The sequence below is a fragment of the Spermophilus citellus genome, assembly GCF_964194105.1.
Source record: "Spermophilus citellus genome assembly, chromosome: 10".
NCBI classification, from domain to species: domain Eukaryota; kingdom Metazoa; phylum Chordata; class Mammalia; order Rodentia; family Sciuridae; genus Spermophilus; species Spermophilus citellus.
In genome coordinates this window covers 120,653,231-120,673,401 of record NC_138197.1, presented here as the reverse complement: position 1 = coordinate 120,673,401, position 20,171 = coordinate 120,653,231, and the positions used below count along the sequence as shown (strand labels likewise).

The 20,171-nt window shown below is 42.5% G+C and overlaps 1 protein-coding gene across 1 annotated transcript in view; it reads left to right on the top strand.

Annotated features, from left to right (window-relative positions):
- Positions 1-14,598, top strand: part of ALDH1L2 (aldehyde dehydrogenase 1 family member L2) — a 55,827-nt gene extending 41,229 nt beyond the window's left edge. The window contains exons 18-23 of the mRNA XM_081309988.1: positions 122-221; positions 2,712-2,810; positions 5,074-5,239; positions 8,196-8,301; positions 11,764-11,963; positions 13,971-14,598. Of these exons, the coding sequence (XP_081166114.1) occupies positions 122-221; positions 2,712-2,810; positions 5,074-5,239; positions 8,196-8,301; positions 11,764-11,963; positions 13,971-14,026 (727 nt within the window). The 3' untranslated portion in view covers positions 14,027-14,598. The remainder of the gene's footprint in view (positions 1-121; positions 222-2,711; positions 2,811-5,073; positions 5,240-8,195; positions 8,302-11,763; positions 11,964-13,970) is intronic.
- The last annotated feature ends 5,573 nt before the right edge of the window (positions 14,599-20,171 follow it).

Below are 20,171 nucleotides of genomic sequence, written 5' to 3'. Positions count from 1 at the left end.
GTGGTCGAGCATCCCTGAGTTCAATCCCAAATACCAAATAAATAAATAAGTAAATAAAGCCACAGTGGAGGTGTAGCGGGGACACTGACAAAATGCTCATTTCCCATCTATCTTCCTGTAGCTGTGCGGTAAGCAACCTGAAGAAAGTGTCCCTTGAGCTCGGCGGCAAGTCCCCACTTATAATCTTCAATGACTGTGAACTTGACAAGGCCGTGCGAATGGTGAGAGCGGTTCAAAGGCGGGTGAACAGCCGGCTTCTGAAACACATTCCCCTGCTTCTTTATTGGAGGTCTTAAATGAGATTTAGTCTTATCTAGTTATAAACAGGTACCATCTTTTTCATACTAAGAGCACTTAACATTTTTAAAAAGTAGTATTCATATAATTTCTCCAATTAAAATGTTTTCAAAAATGGAACATAAATCACAGTAGTCATGTCAAAAAACTTCCAAAGACATTCTGATGTTGCTCCTGGCTTCTCCCTCCTTTCCCCTAACACCTCGCCCCTTCCAAGGTCACTACTTTTATTTGTTATACAAATCAAGACACAGAAAAGGGTCTTCTATTAAAAAATCATTGGCAGCCAGACACAGTGGCACGTCTATAGTCCCGGAGGCTGAGGCAGGAAGATCTTGAGCCCAGGAGTTCAGGGGCAGCCTGGGCAACATAACCAGACCCTGCCTCTTAAAAAAAAAAAAAAAAAAAAAAAAAAGTAATTGGCGGTGTCACTCTCCTGGTTTTAGCAATGTGGCTATATAAGGTATTACTAGGGAGGAAGCTGGGTGGGGGTACATAGGGCTTCCTACTATTTTTGCAATACCACCGAGTCTTAAGCTATATCAAAGTATAAAAACTTACTTTAAGTAAAACTTGAAGGTTAAAAAAAAGAGTTGGGGCTGGGCGCAGTGGTGCACACCTATAATCCCAGCAGCTCAGGAGGCTGAGACAGGAGGATCACAGGTTTAAAGCCAGCCTCAGCAAAAAGAGAGCAGCTAAACAACTCAGTGAGACACTGTCTCTAAATAAAATACCAAATAGAGCTGGGGTGTGACTCAGTGGCCACATGCCCCTGAGTTCAATCCCCAGTGCCAAAAAAAAAAAAAAAAAATGGTGGGCTAGTCCTCATTCTTCACTTCTGAGATTCAGGCCTGCAGAGAGCTACCACTGGCACGGTTGTGCTGAGCCTCCTGGAAATTCTGGGGGAAGTCAGGGTTTCCTGTTCTGTGCTGTCTCCCAGCCTGTGCACTGAGAAGCCTTTCACATCCCCCTCTCTGTGATCTCAATGCACACCCACAGCCAAGCCTCATTGTGCAAGGGCCCATAAGAGAAAGAGGGGTCTGGGAGTGAAGGAGACCCGACTCCTGCGTGCATATGAGGTGGCCCTTCACTGGCAGGCAGTGCCTGGGGATACGCAGGTCAACATCAGGGTCAGGACTCCCCTGGACGTCTAGATTTCTGCAAAAGACTGAGGAGTAGAAAAAGGGAGGAGGGACTTTTTCCTATACCATACTGTTAATTTTTTTTAAAGTATCAATTCACTAAGTTTCTCATGCTCTTGTTCATATAACATGAATTAACAAGAACAACCAAAGAGTGCTGAGGGTGAAATAACTACATGTGGAGAAAATCACATATAATGATTAGAGAGGGCCATTCCTTCTTTTTTCCTATCATCAGATATTCACAAATAGTTTGCTATCGGCCACCATTAGCCTCTACAGCATAGGAATGTGTGCCTTTACATAGAATTCTGGTTCCCACCATAAGAACTTGTGAGTACAGGAAATACTATGCTATTTCATATATATTATTGTAAGAACTTGTGAGTACAGGAAATACTATGCTATTTCATATATATATATATATTATTTATTTATTTTACCCAGTTTAGGGAGGTTCCAAGGGGTGAATTATCCCCTAAATTTAGAAAAAGAAGATGCAACAAAACCCTGCAAATTAGGGCTCAGTGGGAGAGTGCTTGCCTAGCATGCACAAGGCCCTGGGTTTGATCCCTAACAACACACACACACACACACACACACACACACACACACACAATGAATCTTCTTAAGCACTCGTTTTTTGAGCGCCTTCATTTAAAATATTTTGCAAACTTCTTGAAAAATGGATCTTCCTTTCCATGAGGGGCATGATAAGGAAGGCTTTCTAAAGCTGTGATTTCTATGAACCGACATACAGATTTTAAAAGCAAAACTTATTATGCAAGTATTATATTTAAATGTATACAGAATAATCGAGATTTTTCTTGCAGTATACAATTTGTTCTTAGTGGTATAGACTTACTGTTATAAACATTTTGGAAAGTGCTCATGGACCAAAAACAGCTAAGTCAAAACTAAACATCTCGGGCTGGGGATGTGGCTCAGGCGGTAGCACGCTCGCCTGACATGCGTGTGACCCGGGTTCGATCCTCAGCACCACATACCAACAAAGATGTTGTGTCCGCCGAGAACTAAAAAATAAATATTAAAAATTCTCTCTCTCTCCTCTCTCACTCTCTCTTAAAAAAAAAAAAAAAAAAAAAAAGACTAAACATCTCCCAGCAGTTCTCACCACTGAGACTTCCGGAAGTCTCAGTGACTCTGTGTGTTGCCTGCTGTCTTCCAGTGACACCTAGTTCTCTCTGTAAAATTATATGTCAGTGTTGACTTTTCGGCGGTGCAGTCACTGTTTTGCCTTCTGTGTTGAAGGGCATGAGCGCCGTGTTCTTCAACAAAGGAGAGAACTGTATTGCCGCTGGGCGACTATTTGTGGAAGAATCCATCCACGATGAATTTGTGACCAAAGTGGTAAGGCATCTTCAGATTTGCTTTTAGTTGCATAGAAATTGCTTTTGTTTGAGCTGAGTGTGGTGGTGCACATGGCTCAAGAGGCTGAGGCAGGAGAATCCCAAGTTCAAGACCAACCTGGGCAATTTGATGAGACCCCATCTCAAAATTTTTGAAAAGGGCTGGGGTGTAGCTCAGTGGTAGAGCACTTACCTAGCATGCCCAAAGCCCTGGGTTCAATCTCTAGTACCCCCCCACACACACACACACACAAAGAAATTGCTTTTGCTTGGAAAGTACTTCTGGGATTTTTCATGAATTTTTAGGTTGATAACAATATTGTTATTATTATTTTTTAATTAGCCTTGGCTGGGGGTGTGGCTCAGTGGCAGAGCATGTGCTTATAATGCAGGAGGTCCTGGATTCAATCTGTGTTTTCTTTGTGTGCTTTTAGGTTTGGGTTTTTTTTTTCTTCTTCTTCTTCATTATTGGGGATGAAACCCAGGTCCTTGTATATACTGGGCAAGCACTCTACCGCTGAGCTACAGCCCCAGGCCCCCAGTCCATTATGTTTTTATAAAATAAAAAAATGACCAACAGTCCTTTATTTTGTCTAGCGGTATACTGACATATTTACAGTTACAGTATATGACATCTAGAATTTGCTTCAAAATAAACCAGGAAAAGCAGAGGTGAGGAGGGGAATCAATGGGCCAGAGTTGGTAGTTTCTGACGCTGTGTGAGGAGTACTTGTGGATTCATTTTATGATCTCTCTGCTTTTATATGTGTTTCTAATTTTTCATAGTCACAAGTTACAAGTCTGTGTGAAAACCTTAAATCTACTTGAGAGCTGTCAGTACCTATACCTTGCCCTGCATTTGTGGCCCATTAGATCCTTGACACTTCAGAGAGCTATACTCCTGGATTTTTATGAATCCCTGAATTATCTATGAGAGGTGCATCACTAGATCCTTACAAGACTCTATTTTGCACTTGACATGACAGGATATCATTTCTTCCACTAGCATAACTAACTCCACAAATAGCTCCTGTTGGCTGGTTATGAATCCATAGACATGGAACTAACAGTCATTAATAGGACTGTTAAGGTAAATTCTGTGGCTAAAATAAACTCTAAATTATGCCATGTTGTATCATTATAAAGGTAATATTAATTATGAACTTGCTTATATTTGCAAAACTAACACCTAGCTTTTTTATTTCTCCCCAGAACCAATTTCCTACATCCCATCCTGCCCCCAGAGCAAAGGAATCCTCTGCATGAGAGCAGATTCCAAGAAGTCAGAGAGTGGCAGGCGGGGCAGGCAGTGGGCAGGGGCTGCCTCCTGAACTCTGCAATTTAGTTTGTGTCTCAGTAAAATGCAGCGTGCAGAACTAAATGCTCAGGCTTTCAGGGTCAGCAATAACTGGATGAAATTTCAATGCTGAGACCAGAGAGTTCAAGGATGTGCTCTCTCTGCCCATCAGCAAGCACCTTTTGCACATGAGCTTTGTGTGCTCATTCAACACCTGTTTCTTGAGCACCTGCTTAATACCACTTAATACCACACACTGTGCTGGGTGCTAGAAACATCAAGGTGAACAAGGTAGACGTGATCCCTGCCCACTCAGAGCGTCTCCCCGAGCCCAGGACTCCATTCAAGCCCCTGAGAGAGGATTGCCACACCTGGAGTCAAACTCATGGCCCTTCGTGGTCACGGTGACTGCCACGGTTTCTTCTTATTAGAATTAGACTTAGCATCAGAAAACGCAGGAAAAGATCAAAACAAGCAAGCAGCTTGTGCCATTGGTTTTCCTCAGAATATTCTAGCAATTCCTCTGGCTACACCATGAGAATTTCACAAAGGCAGTCTGCCATGTTTGAGCAAGGGGAAAAAAACAACAAGGTGGTCATTCAGAAATTCTTTTGCCATGAAGAGTGTGTGTATGCTGTATTTATGAAAATTCCAGAACATCAGTTGGCTATTTTAGTGGACTAACCTTCTGGATAATTTAAAGCCTAGGTATCTTACATCCTGTTAGCTGGTTGAGAACTTGGGCTTTCGACTCATAGTACGTAGTGGTTTGTGCACTTGGGCAAGTCACTTAACCTGTCTAGGCCCTGGGCTCTTCTTCTGTAAGGCAGAAATCATAAATACCTGCTTGCTCTGGAGCCATCTATCGACAGCTTCAAACAACACCCACCGCATGGTCAGAACCAGGTCAAGGATATCCATTCTTAACAGTGAATTAATTGTCTTTTGTGGCCTGGGTGCTATTCAGGTGGAAGAAATTAAAAAGATGAAAATTGGTGACCCACTTGACAGATCTACTGATCATGGGCCCCAAAATCATAAGGCCCACTTGGAAAAGCTGCTGCAATACTGTGAAGCTGGAGTGAAGGAGGGGGCCACCTTGGTGTACGGGGGAAGACAAGTCCAAAGGCCAGGTAAGGTCCCCTCTGTAGAGGGCTTCAGGGTGCGGTGCCTGACTTCTTAAATTGGAGTAGATGGTGACAGTTTTCACATCAGCATCACCTTACTGCAAAAGTAAACACTTGCAGGTGTAATATGGGTCTGAATTAATTTCTACACCCTGCTTGAGCAATTAGCTGGGATATCTTCACAACACTATTTCCTTTCTCCTCCTCCTCCTCTCCTCCTCCTCCTCCTCCTCCTCCTCCTCCTCCTCCTCCTCCTCCTCCTCCTCCTTCTCCTCCTCCTCCTTCTCCTCCTCCTCCTCCTCCTCCTTCCTCCTCCTTCCTCCTCCTTCCTCCTTCCTCCTTCTCCTTCCTCCTTCTCCTTCCTCCTTCTCCTTCCTCCTTCCTCCTTCCTCCTTCCTCCTTTCTCCTTCCTCCTTCCTCCTTCCTCCTTCCTCCTTCCTCCTTCCTCCTTCCTCCTTCCTCCTTTCTCCTTCCTCCTTCTCCTTTCTCCTTCCTCCTTCTCCTTCTTCTTCCTCCTTCTCCTTCTTCTTCCTCCTTCTCCTTCTTCTTCCTCCTTCTCCTTCTTCTTCCTCCTTCTCCTTCTTCTTCCTCCTTCTCCTTCTTCTTCCTCCTTCTCCTTCTTCTTCCTTCTTTCTTCTTCTTTCTTCTTCTTCTTCTTCTTTCTTCCTTCTTCTTCTTTCTTCTTCTTCCTCCTTCCTCCTTCCTCCTTCTTCTTCCTCCTTCCTCCTTCTTCTTCCTCCTTCCTCCTTCCTCCTTCCTCCTCCTTCCTCCTTCCTCTTTCCTCCTCCTCCTCCTCCTCCTCCTCCTCCTCCTCCTCCTCCTTCTTCTTCTTCTTCTTCTTCTTCTTCTTCTTTTTTCTTAACTGGTATTGGGGATGGAACCCAGGGACACTTTATCACTGAGCCACATCTCCAGCCCTTCCTTTTTATTTTTAATTTTGAGACAAGGTCTTGCTAAGTTGCCTAGGGCCTCCCTAAATTGCTGAAGCTGGCCTTGAACTTGCCTCAGCCTCCTGAGCCACTGGGATTATAGCACCCAGCTCCACAACACAATTTTCCTGAGTCTCATTTTTCTCCTATGAAAATAAGATGAAATGTGCACACCCTACAATACAAAGTTATGAAAATGACAGGCCCTTTGTTATAAACAAGTGTAATGAATAGCTGTTATCAGAAACCAGTGGTCTTGATTCCTGGCACTGAGATTTGATCTCAGCCAGCGTAGCCTGGGAGGGATTTGTTCCTCTGCCTAAAGTAAGACCTGGTACTGAAGTATGTGAACGGCTTAATGTTATGACTCTTGAAAGAAGGAACTAACAACCAACCACAAAAACTGCCTTTTCACCGGGCACAGTGGCCCATGTCAGGATTGGAAACTGTGGAGGCTGAGGCAGGAGGAGACCACAGGTTCAAGGCCAGCGCAGACAATTTAGCAACACCCTGTCTCAGAACAAAATTAATAATAGGGAAGAGGAGATAGCTCAAAAGTACCATACTCACGGATTCAGTCTCCAGTAGCGCGCGCGCGCGCACACACACACACACACACACACACACACAGAGCAAATAACAAAACCTTCCGTTCCACTGTTACAGGTAGATTGTACACCAATACCTTACTCTGAACATTGGTAATTACAAGAAAAAAATTGAATATGTATCTTATGTTTCCTATATGAACTGAATTTTTAGGTAACTGAGTAGCTGATAAAAGAGACTTTTTTTTTTTTTTCCTAATGATGGCATCCCGGCTAATTCATGTAAAAAAAAATTAAAGAGTAGGAAAAAAATCATCAGTTTGCATTTTTCTGATAGATGATACCATTGGTTCAGGAAATGAGTCAGGGTAGGCTGAAGTTGTTAGGAAAAAGGTGGGTGGGGAAAAACACAGCTCTACAGTGGCAGGATCCCATGGACACCATCTGGAGCCCCTGGTCAACTTGAGCACTTAAAGAAGGACAACTGGATATTATGCATCTTCTCATGAAATACAATGTGTGATGCCCAGGGTCACCTATGACATGTTCTAAAAAACCTAAACACAGTGGTGCCATTAGGTCCAACTTTCAATTTGTAAGGGCTGGGGGGTGAGGTGGGAAGTTATTGTTTAATGGATTCAGACAGATGGTGATGAAGGTTACCTAACACTATGAATGTATTTAATAACACTGAACTATGTGCTTAAAAATGGTTAAGATGGTAAATTTTGTGTTACGTGTATTTTATCACAATTAAAAAAAAAAAAAAAACATGAACTAAAGAAACAAATTTCACTCCAAGGAAGCAATGACAAGTTTAAAATATAAGATCTTCTACAGAACAACCGACCCAGTATCTCCAACAAGTCACCTGCCTGAAAACACAAGGAGAGGGCAAAAGCATCCAAAGTATTGAGATAAAAAGACCATTGAGAAATCTAGCAAGCAAATGCTATATGTAGAACTTATTTGAATCCTAAATTGAACAAATTGATTGGAAAATTAATTTAACTAAATTTAAAATTAATTAAGTTAATTGGAAAAAGTTACTTTCTGAACAATGAGAGAAAGTGAAATATAAATTACAAATAAAGAATGAGCATTAATTTTGTTAGGTGTGATGCTGTGTTGTGGTTATATTTTTTTTTAAAAAAGTCCTTATTTTTTACTGATTTGCCACGAAGTACTTGGGAGTTAAAATTATATCCTTGCTTTAAGATATTTCAGCAAAGGAAAAAAAAACAGCAAAAAAAAAAAGAATATTTTACTGTCCATTGTATTATTGTCTCTACTTTTAATATATATTTGAAATTTTCAAATAAAAACATTAAAAAACAAGAACCTAGGAATACTAACACTGAGTAGAGACATCCTCTTGGTTTTCCCAAGGCAGAGAGGGGAAATTGTAATGTAATTGAGACAACTGTTAACTGAAGTATGGCCTCACCTAGAATTGACATTCTTTTCTTCTTTTTTTCCAAACAGGTTTTTTTATGGAACCAACTGTGTTCACAGACGTGGAAGACCACATGTACCTTGCCAAAGAGGAATCCTTTGGGCCTATAATGGTCATTTCTAAATTCCAAAATGGGTATGTTCTTTGGGCACAATTAGGTTTCAATTTGGTAATTTTTCCCCTCTGCAGTTATACTATTTACAGAGCATGACATCAACAAACATGCAGTTTTACCCTAAGAGTAATTAACTCACTAAATAATTAGAAGGATATGCTTTTGCTAACCATTGTGGATGGTAATTTATATTTGCTTCTCAGCTTACTTTAAGGGAAGGCGTGATGGGATTTTAGCTGGTTAAATTTGTTTTTGTACAGTTGGCATGTGAAATCTCTGTGGAATATGTTATTACCTGAGAAATAACAACCAGTTTTCACATTTACATTCTCAGGGAAGGAATTCCAAAAGGAAAGCATTTGGGAAATCTGATTTTGCCAAAGAAAGGGGGCTGTAATTATTTGGTTTCTGCATGGCCCATAAGCCAAATACTGAGTTTTTTTTCTTTTTAATGTTTTTTTAGTTGTATATGGACACCATACCTTTATTTCATTTATTTTTATGTGGTGCCAAGATGGAACCCAGTGCCTCACGCATGCTTGGCAAGCACTCTACCACTGAGCCACAACCCCGGCCCCAAATACTCAGCTTTTTTTTTAATATTTATTTTTTTAGTTTTAGGTGGAAAGAATCTCTTTATTTTATTTTTATGTGGTCTTGAGGATCGAACCCAGCGCCCTGTGCATGCCAGGCGAGTGCGCCACCGCTTGAGCCACATCCCCAGCCCCAATACTCAGCTTTTTATAGCTATGCCCCCAGTTGCCATATATTCAACTGCAAATGGCATGCTGGTTGTCATCCTACATGAAACTTTCAAGATGTTCCACATACCAAGGAGAACCACATGGTAACTGGGTTTGTAAAACCACACTGCATATGATGGGATTCTCCCAGTGCACCTGACAAAATTCTTCAGAGTGGCTTTAGGTTTACCTCAACCAATGGGAAATTGGGAAACAAATGCCTACTTTGGGAAGACTTCTTGGTCATCAGCAGACATTGTAAGAGGTCTTTGAGCACAGGAGGCTGTGGTGAGGGGTCATTTGCATGTGGATCTGAGGATGCTTGTTCCTCTTTTCTCTCTCAGTTCCCCCAAAGGAGAGTACAGGAGTTGTAGGAGAGTCTTAGCTCCCTTCAAGTTAGTTTAAAGGCAGTGCAAGTTTGAAATTGGAAAGAGTCAAGATGATCTTTGAAAATCCCTCTGGAAGGTACTATGTTGAAACCTGTGCTCTCTCTCAATAAATACAGCACAACTTATTTTTCCTGTGGTTCTGGAACAAATCCTGTTTCTTTGCTGGAGCATCAGATGAAATTCTTGCTTCATCTACTGGCCGTGTTATAGAAAATGCATGCATTTTTAACCGTTAGGACCACACTGAATAAGGGGAGATACACCATGGAAGGCATGATAGAACTGGGCTCTTAGAGCAGGTTCATATCTCCTCTTATCGGGGGTGTACACAGAGTTGGCCCTCCATATGCAACGATTCTATATCTGCAATTCAGACAACCTCAGATCGAAAATAAATTGTATTTATTTATTTACTGGATATCAGGTATTGAACTTGGGGCCACTGAGCCACATCCTGAGCCCTTTTTTTTGTATTTTATCTGCAGACAGGGTCTCACCGAGTTTCTTAGGACCTCACTTGCTAAGGCTGGCTTTGAACTTGCGATCCTCCTGCCTCAGCCTCGAAAGCCGCTGGGATTACGGGCATGTGCCACTGTGCCCGGCTGAAATTTCTTTTTAAACTGCTTCTGGCCAAGTGTGGTGGTGGACACCTCTACTTCTAACTACTTTGGAGGCTGAGGCAAGAAAATCACAAGTTCAAGGCCAGGCAGGGCAACTTAGCCAGACCCTGCCTCAAAATAAGAATTTTTTTAAAGTGCTGAGGAAGTAACTCAGTGGTAGAGCACTTGCCCAGCATGAACTAGGGCCTGGGTTCAATCCCTAGCATCACAGAGGGAAAAATCTGCATCTGACATGAACACGTACAGACTTTTGTCATTATTCCACAAACAATAACAGATATTTATACAGCATTTATGTTCTATTAGATATTGTAAGTAATTTAAAGATGATTCAAAGTATATGGGAGGAGTTTCGGGGTGTAGGTCAGTGGTAGAGCACTTGTCTGGCATGCGTGAGGCCCTAGGTTCAATTCTTAGCACCGCAAAACAAACAAACAAAAAACTTCCATAAACTTCTATATAGTATATGGGATGAATGGAATAATGTGCATGGGTTAGGTGCAAATACTACACTATTTTGTAAAGGACTTGAGCTTCCGCAGATTTTGGTACCTGCAGGGGTCCTGAAACTAATGCCCCTCAGACACAAAGATCACTGTATACAGAGTGGAAAGACAGGAAAATAACCAGACGTCTTAACACTCTCCTTTGACACCCTAGAAGTTTTCCTCTCTATGTAGAAACGGGAACACGTCACTGCCACCTGCCTACATTTTATAGATGAAATATTCCATGCTTTTTGGTGTTTTGCTTTTCAGTGTTTTGCTTCTTGTCTTCCTCTTTTACTAAATAAGCATATGACATGGAGTTCATCTGTTCAGTTGTTTGTTTTTTGCTACCGGGGATTAAACCCCGGGGTGCTTAAACACTGAGCTACATCCAAAGTCCTTTTTTTTATTTTGAGACAGGGCCTCACTAAATTGCTGAGGCTGGCTTTGAACTTGAAATCTTGCCTCAGCCTCCAGAGGTGCTGAGATTCCAGGGGCGTGCCTGGAATCGAGGCAGAGTTCACTCTCACATGATGTGACATCACAGTATAAAGAAATGTAAGGCACAGTTATCCTTGCCCTTGGGGAGCTTCTGTCTTCCAGTTTTCAAATGGCAAACACACGGGTTAAACCAGCCCCGCGGTTTGGGCTTCCATAATGCTGGTTGGGAGGAGTCGCGCTCCCTGGTCATAGCTGATTTCCACTGGCCACGTAGTGTGCTCTGGGCACTCTTAGCTCATTTCATCCCATGACACTGAGACAACTGCTTTTGCCATTTCATCACATTGCCCCAGGCGGGTTGTCACAGAGCCTGCACACTGAGCCACCACCCTGCTGCCTGGGTGGGATTCGGAAAGGCCTCGGGGAGGCATGACGGGGACTTCAGCTGTGTGTGCAGATTCTGAAGAGATGGAAGGAAAGGGGGGTCACTCAGAAAATCTGGACACGGGGCTCAAGGAGAGGGGAGGCCAAGGGGATCAGGGATGACACCAGTGTCACAAAGTCACAAAGATGACTTCAGGTCAGATTTTAGATATGGATGCAAAGCCCAATTAAACTAGAGTTGTCATATTTCATTGAGGCTCAATTTCCACGTGAGCTTGAATATTTCATCTGTAATGTAAGCAGATGGCAGACACCGATCCCCATTTCTCCTCAGAGAGGAAAACTTCTAGGGTGTCAAAGGAGAGTGTTTTGCTTCTCATGTAACGAAGCTCCCTGTCTTCCTGACAACCCTCGCAGGGACATCGACGGTGTGCTGCAGAGAGCCAACAACACAGAGTACGGCTTGGCCTCCGGGGTTTTCACAAGAGACATCAACAAAGCCATGTACGTGAGTGACAAACTCGAGGCGGGGACCGTGTTTATCAACACGTACAACAAGACAGATGTGGCAGCCCCGTTTGGTGGAGTGAAACAGTCCGGCTTCGGAAAAGACTTAGGTGTGTCTGGCTCTATTTTTTTCTTTTAATATTTTTTTAGAATTGTAGATGGACACGGTATCTTTATTTTATTTCCTTACTTTTATGTGATGCCGGGGATCAGACCGAGTGCCTCACCTGTGCGAGGCAAGCGCCCACGGCTGAGCCATAGCCACAGCCCCGTGGCTTTACTTTTATCCTACACAGTCCTGTGTTGCTGCATCACAGAAAACCCTGCCCTGTGTTTTATGCAACTCTTGAATGTTGTTTTGAAGGGTGTCTCCCTCGTGGCAGTTAGATCTGGGTTTATAAAGGTACTGATTTATTTATTTTTTTTTAATGTTCAGCATGTTTTATGAACATAACACACTTATAAAAAAAAAAGACACAAACTGTGAGGGAAAGTAATCTTTTTTTTTTCCCCAAAGGAATATATTTTAGCTAAAATATGTTAATTTTTAAAAATCTGACATTCACCATGATCTTGGTTGGGCTTTTGTGGGGCTCAACAGAACCAAGAAAGGAAAATGGGTGGAGGGTGATAATAGCTAGCTAGCTCCAAAAATAAAGCCTGTCTCGGAGCTGGCTGGCAGTCTTTCAGAGTCAACACTGTAACTGGCAGGTTTGCTGGAAGTCCAAGAGCTCAGATTTTGAGTTTGTAAAAAGCCTAAAATGTAATTCACCTTTCAAGCAGTAGATTGGGAGCTAAGTTTGTGACAGGTCCTATTCTAAGTACTTTACCTCTTGTGTATAAGCAATTGTCACAGCAGCTCAGGAGATAGGTACTATTATGGTAACATTGTACAGTTTAGGGAAATGGGGCTCAGAGAAGATGGGTGAGTTGTCAAAAGTCACACAGCCAGGCAACAGCAGAGAGAATTAAAAGGCAGGTAGTTTGGCTGTGGATTCCACCTCTCAAATCTCCAGTCAGACATGTTTCAGAATATGAAACATTTGTGATTTAGTAAAATCACCATCTTAAATAAGTTTGATTCATTTGGGGTATTTTTTACATTTTCTCTTTCCTGATGATTTTCAGCAATGTTATTTGTAGCCATAAAAGTGGGAAATTTTTATTGTGAAATGAGGCAACTCTTCTCACTTGTCTTTTGACGGGATAATTGACAGCTTTTAACTATAAAGCATTCCAGTTTGCCTAACAGTTTCTTCCTCTCCACAATTTAAAACCCCTTAGCTCACTGCTTCTCAACCTTAGCTGCACATTGGATTAGATGCCTCTGAAAGCCTTAAAAAAAATACAGAGATACTGATCCAATTGCTGTGGTATGTGACCTGAGATAAGAGTTTTCAAAAGCCCTCATTTTAGCTCAGCTTCCAGAATCACATGCTCATTAGTTTTACCATGGTATCCACTGCCCTTAGCCACTGTAGGTACCAGTGATTATATAGCTCAAAAACAGAAACAGGTGAAGAAAGGTAGAAGGATCTGTTTGTTTTCTTCCTCTTCTTCTTCTTGTTCTTTTCTTTTTTTTTTTTTTTGCTTAAATGTGCTCTTTTGTGTTTCTGATATGATATAAATTGCATTTTCCTTACCCTTAAAATCAGATTAAACAAATGATTCCCAACTCTTTCCTGTGCTCCAGTCTGCTTCATTTAATGTAATCTAGAACACAGAATCCTGGTCACTTCTGTGTATCTCATATGAACAAAGGAAAAAGATGTAACTCATCACTATGCAGGGAAATGAAGCAGGAAGGTTGACCAGCCAACACTGATTCTGAGCAGGCCTGGCAGCTGACCTAAGCCCTCACTACACAAAGTGTGGTCCGTGGACCACCAGCAGCATCAATGGAGAACAGTTAGGATGTCTAACCTTCTCCCAAAGTAGCTGAATCAGAACCTACAGTTTACGAAAGTCCTCAGCTGATTCACATGAACCTGAAAGTTTGAGAAGCGCTGGTCTGGGTGACATTCCTTTTACTTTGTGACCTATGCCCATGTCTGGAAGGCCAGTAGTACCACATCCAACTTTGAACTTGGTCCATCAACTGCTTTTCTCTTCCGTAGGTGAGGAAGCTCTAAACGAATACCTCAAAACCAAAACGGTGACTCTGGAGTATTAGAACAACGCCATCATCATCAGGAAACCCGGGACAGGCAGCCCCACTTCTCAATCCCATACGCTGGAGAAGCCTGGTGTGCTGAAGAAGGCAGACCAGCCGGCAGCCAAAACCTGTGCACATGGACCATGAGAGGGTCAGGCCACTTGTCTGGGCAGTTACACACATGCCTGAGTATTTTCTAATACACCTTTTATACCTTAAAATGACTGGCAAGTGTTGGGTTTTGACAATGTTATGTATCATACATATTTCTAAAATATCAAGGTCATTTTCTCTTCTAAAACTAATCTATCCGTGGCTGTCCATCTTGAAAACATCAATATCAAGCAGCTGTAAGATATAAGGTGCATTTATTAGAATTTGCGTGTACAGGTTTTAACTCCTGAAGCAAACCTATGGGATACTGAAAAGATTTTCTATAATTTTGCTTTCAAGGAACAGTAGATCCTATAAAGAATGTGAAGGGAATTTCTTTTCTTTTCATATTTGGAGTGAGATCCTTCTTTGTGTCTTTGATGTTCTCTTTTTCAATCCACTGTGAGGGTGATCAGCCCAAAACATTTCCTGGGGATCCACCTAGTAGATACGACATGGGATTACAACTCTATTATGTTCTGAGGCATACACAAAATTTAATAATGTGGTCTTTGACCTCACGTGGCTTAAATTTTACTCAATAGCCTACAAAGTGACTTTTATAATAAGACAGAGTGGAAAGTAACAGGCTTTGAAGGCCGATCTTGATTCATATCACACCATCTTACTATCTTTAGGAAACCGACACAACTTCTCTGAGCCTCAGTTTCCTTATGTGTGAAACAGGGATAGCAATACCTTCCGCAGGGCCCCTATTATGAGGATTTGATTCGACAATATAAGAAAAGCACAGCTGGGCATGGTGGACACACCTGTCATCCCAGCTGCCCAGGAGGCTGAGGCAGGAGCATCACAAATTCCAGAGCAGCCTCAGCAACCCTGACTCAAAATGTTAGGCTTGTGGAGGCTGCTGGGGGAGAAGACCAGTCCCATGTGTGAGGCCCTGCTCAATCCCTGCACTGGGGGGAGGAGAGGAGCACCTTGTGTTGTGTGCTGCTCAGAGTAAATACTAAGGTCAGCTGTTGCCCTCTACCACTGTTTTAGGATGACACTGAGAGAGGTTAATTAACTAGAGGTTAATTAATTGGTTCCCCACAACCTTTTCCAGTAATCATCAATTCTTTGACTACTTTTCTCATCTATTATCCTAACAAGTGCCTGATACAGCAGAACAGTGGCAATGCTACCAGGGAAAGTCACTTTCCTTCCAGTGGCTTCCTTGTCCGTCACAGGACACCTTCCTTTCCACTTTTCTACTGACTAGTTCTGCTGCTCGCTGGCTGTGTGCCCCTGAGAAAGTCAGCTATCAACCTGCCCCAGTCTAGGTCTGGTATCTAAAAGAGGAGATCAATCCCTATCTCCCGGGGTATGGCAAGGATTCAGTTACATATACAACACGCTGAACAAGTAGTGTGCCACAGTGCTCAAGAAACGGCAGCCACCATGGCCCACAATGTACTCACATAATTTCCCATTTCAGTCAAAAGTTGTCGCGTTATGACCTAACGGGTCAAGAGGGGACCTCCTGAATCACAGAAGTCTCCAGAAGATGACCAAGCAATTAACTTCTATTAATCCTCCTTCTGAATTACAATTTCAGTGAACATGCCTATCTCTTAGGCTTTGAAGAAGCCATTACTTATTACTTAGGAGACTAGACGAAGGAAATGTAAGGCATCCATAAACAGCAACAAAAACAGAGGCAGAAACACTTTCAAAGGGAAGGATACCCGTTTGATGCTGCCATGATCAACAGAGCAACTGTGGCCTGTAGGTATTTTAAATTATACTAGAGTCCATTTGCCATCAGAAATTCTGTCAGAATGAACATTGGGCCCAAAATTACAGTGCAAATTTGAATAAAATGACAAAGGCATTATGATAAGCAACCACTTTTATTGTCTGTTTCCTTTGCTGAGACAGGGACTCCCGAAGTTGTCCAGACTGGCCTTGAACTCCAGATCCTCTTGCCTCTGCCTCCTGAGTAGCCAGGATTACAAGCATGCACCACCACACCTGAAAAGTGACCACTTCTCTATGAAGTGTTTTAACCGATTTCATGTGATTTGGAGTATCACTTTTTCAAATTATTTTAATAACAGAATGGTAGACAAAAATATACCTATTCTTCTGAACAGATTTTATTTTCTAATTAGCATTAATCTCAGTAGCAGTGTTATTGATCCCAAGCTTCTCTGAGAATCTGATAAAGCTAGATCCCTCTGTCCCACTTCTACCCTCAAATTCACGTGCACACACATCATTCTGCAAGTATCTTCAAGGGATTCACAGATCTCCCAGAGGCTACAAATGGGCCCCAGATTAAGAGCTTCTGTCTTCGTAACAAGTTCTATAAAGTTCTTATGAGCTTGAGTTTCTATATCTGAGTGCTTATCATAGTCACAGGCTCCAATAAAATTAGCAAATGAATTTAAATTAAACACAATGATCTACAGTGAGTTAGGAGGCTTAATTAACACATTGGGTAATTAAATCATCATTGTTCCTTCACATCACCAATTATCTGGATAAGCCAGAGGATAAAGCTATGATCTGATTAACTCCTGAACTTCGAGGGTGGACACCAAGCCCTTCTATTTTCCTCTGACCCCCGTCCTCAGGTCTTTGTGAAGGCGGCTCCCTTGGCTAACTCCCTTCTAGGCCTTTCCTCCCCGCTGCCCGGCTCGCTAGGCTCCCACTTAAACTCAGCATTCATCACCTGGTACCAGAGGTGTGTGCCTGCCCACTAGATGTGCGGCATCCCAGGGTTGGCATTCTGTCACCTGCCAAGGGCCTGCTGTGTGTCTGACATCATGCCAAGCACCCTGGAGACCTCTCTTAACCATCGCACTATCTGAAGAAATAAACTGAGGTGCTCTTCTCACGACCTCCACCATCACCAACTGCCACCCTCTCACACCCAGACCATTGTAAAAGTCTCCCAGCGGCTCCTCCTAAAGCTTAAGTCGGATGGTGTTGCCCCTCTGCCCGCGTTTTGCTTACAATAACTTAGTCCAGCGTATTCATCATGGCCCGTCCACCTCGATTCTGGCCAGTTCCCACCCATCGCTGTCCGTTTCCCTCTTGTTCCGGTCTGCCCTGATGTTCCTCAAACACAATAAACATGCTTCCATCTCGGGGCCTTTGGACTTCCTGTTCCCTTCTCCCATCTAACAGACGTCTTTCTGGGCAGGAACCCTGATTTGTAGCATTTGCAGGCATCTTTAGGGCGGATTTCAAGCTACCAATCGGACTTCTCTGAACATGGAGTCGGGAAGAGATCCACTTGGTCAACAACTGAGCGTGGGCACCAGCAGAGCATCACCTCTTCCTCCAACCCTCCCACACAGCCTCATGGCTCCCTGACTTCTTTCAGGTCTCTCCTCAAATATCGTCCTATTCCGGACACATTCCCAGACTACTCTTCCTTAAATAGCACATTGCCGCAGTCTTGGCTGGGCACAGAATCACGAGCCACCACACAGCTTTGTAGATTCAAACAGCAATTCTTTATTCCCGAACTCACACCGGCCTCCACACACGTTCTGGGGCAATCCCAGTTCTGCTGCCACCCAATTCACCTACTCCACGAGGCTTATTTCCCAAAAATGCTCTCTGAATCTCACGAGAGTTCAACAGGAGCTTAGGCAGCAGGAACGCCCTAATTCCAGCAGCAATAATCCTCAACATCGAACTTCCCTAAAATCCAAGGTCTTAAACTGGGAACGCCTTAAACTTGTCTTAAACCGGGAACGCCCTAAACCCAAGGATTGGGATACTTCCTCAAACTGCAGGATACACCCTAATCCTGGATCCACCCTCGTCCTTGGGCAGGGTCACCTAACATACAATGTCAACAGCGAAATTAACATGGGGTACGCTGGCAAGGAAATTTCCTACTTGGTAATGGCCCTCAGCAGCACATGACTTTCCACTCATACCTTCTTTATTCTAACGCTGTGTTTTCATAGTACTTATCGCTGTCTGGCATGTATTTACCATTGATATGTTCCCATTAGAGTATAAGCTTTGTGTTTTGTTCCATACTGTTTCTCCTAATATGTAGGAGACGCTCAATAAATATTTGCTTTCAAATGGAGAAGTTAGTAATCTGCCCAAATCACACAGCTATTGAGTGTTCCAGCAACGAGGCTGGTGGTCTTAATGAAGCTGAGATAATTTTTATTCCCGATGCCTAAATCAGGACCTGGGTAGGAAATAGTTGGTACACACTAAGCATTTCTCAATTAAAAAAATAAAAATTAAAAAAAGCACAATGGCTATTGTCTGCCCCAGCCCAGGGTAAGGAACCAAACTTGGTTTTCCTCACTTGCTCTCCAAGAAAACAAAGCAAAGAGAAACCTGGGCTAGAAGGAAGCTATGAAAGGTGGTGGACAGACATCAGACATGATGGGTGGGTTATTTTACAACTTCTGTATGAATAATGCCTAAGTGGATTTTTTTTAGTGGTTAAATAACATAAAAAAATATGTAAAACAGGAAGGTAAGAACCATCTCTTCATACAGCAATAAACAACAGGTGATATTTGACACTGTCCCAAACTTTTGCAATGAACAAGTTTTTTTTGTTGTTTGTTTTTTTGTACTTGTAGCTGGACAGAATGCTTTTATTTTATTTTTATGTGGTGCCGAGGATTGAACCCAGTGCCTTACACATGCAAGGCAAGTGCTCTGCCACTGAGCTACAGCCCCAGCCCATGAACAGGTTTTTTAAACTGTATTTAGTATAAATTGAACATAATTTTGTTACTTGCTTTTAAAATTAACAATATATCATAAGCATCTATGCCAATAAATACACTTCTGTCTATTTTGATGGCTTTAACTCAGCTTCTTTGCCATTCTTGGACATTTAGATTCGCTTTTTTGCTATTTTAAATGTCACACTAAATCTTACATAAAAAGCTGTGACCAAAGTCATACTTATTTAATTGCTATAAATTCCAAAAGTGGAATTCCTGAGTCAAACAACGCAGTGATCTATCTATAATCTGTTTCCCCAAATCTCTGTCCACTGGGGAGTTTTCTTATAGCATCCTAACACCTCACCCTTACTGAGCACTGTTCTAGGAATGCAATGTGTATCAACTCATTAATCTCTTCCAGTATCATATTAAGGAGATCCCATTATCTTTACTTTACAACAGATGGAGAACTGAAATAAGTGGCTGGGCTGGGACTTGATTCAGACAGCTTCAGACTGTGTGTGGGGCCCGATGCCTAGAGCACCCGTGGTGGCCAGGCCGCTGACTCCTCACTGACCTGGTGTTGTGAGGCCTTAGCAATGTGCTTAGCATCTCTAGGCCAGTTTTCTCATCTGTCAAGTGGATAGAAACATGACCTTTCATAAGGAGATAGTCATTTTCTTTTTTAACAATAAAGAAATTTGGGCTGGGGATGTGGCTCAAGCGGTAGCACGCTCGCCTGGCATGCGTGCGGCCTGGGTTCGATCCTCAGCACCACATACCAACAAAGATGTTGTGTCCACCGAGAACTAAAAAATAAAAAAAATAAAGAAAGAAATTTACTCCAGCACAAAAGAAGTCTGAGTAGAGTAGTACACAGGGTTGATGGATGCAGAAGCTTAGTGATGGCCTCTGCTTCTCTGCTGTCCCTGCTGGTTCTACCCTCCAGAGCTGGCTCTGTGCATGGCAGCGAGACAAGAGCTCCAGGAAACAGATCCCTCATAACACAACTTTTAGAAGAAAGAAATTGTCTAAGTGCTTCCTTTTCAGGATTGAGACATACCTTCTTCCCAAAAGTCTGACAGCCTTTCCTTACTCCTTGCCAGGAAGATTCACATCACACTCACCCCAAACCAGTAATGGCCCAGTGTGCTCCATGACTGCATGATGGGGAATCCAAAGAGCACAACATTAAACTTATGGGAAAAGAATTACATACATATATGTATATTGTCTTTTTTCTTTGAGATTATGAATCAGGACTGTGAACACATGTTTAAGCTGAATTACTTTATTTACGTAAAGAAAAGGAAAAAAAATCTTTTAATGTACACTTACTGTAT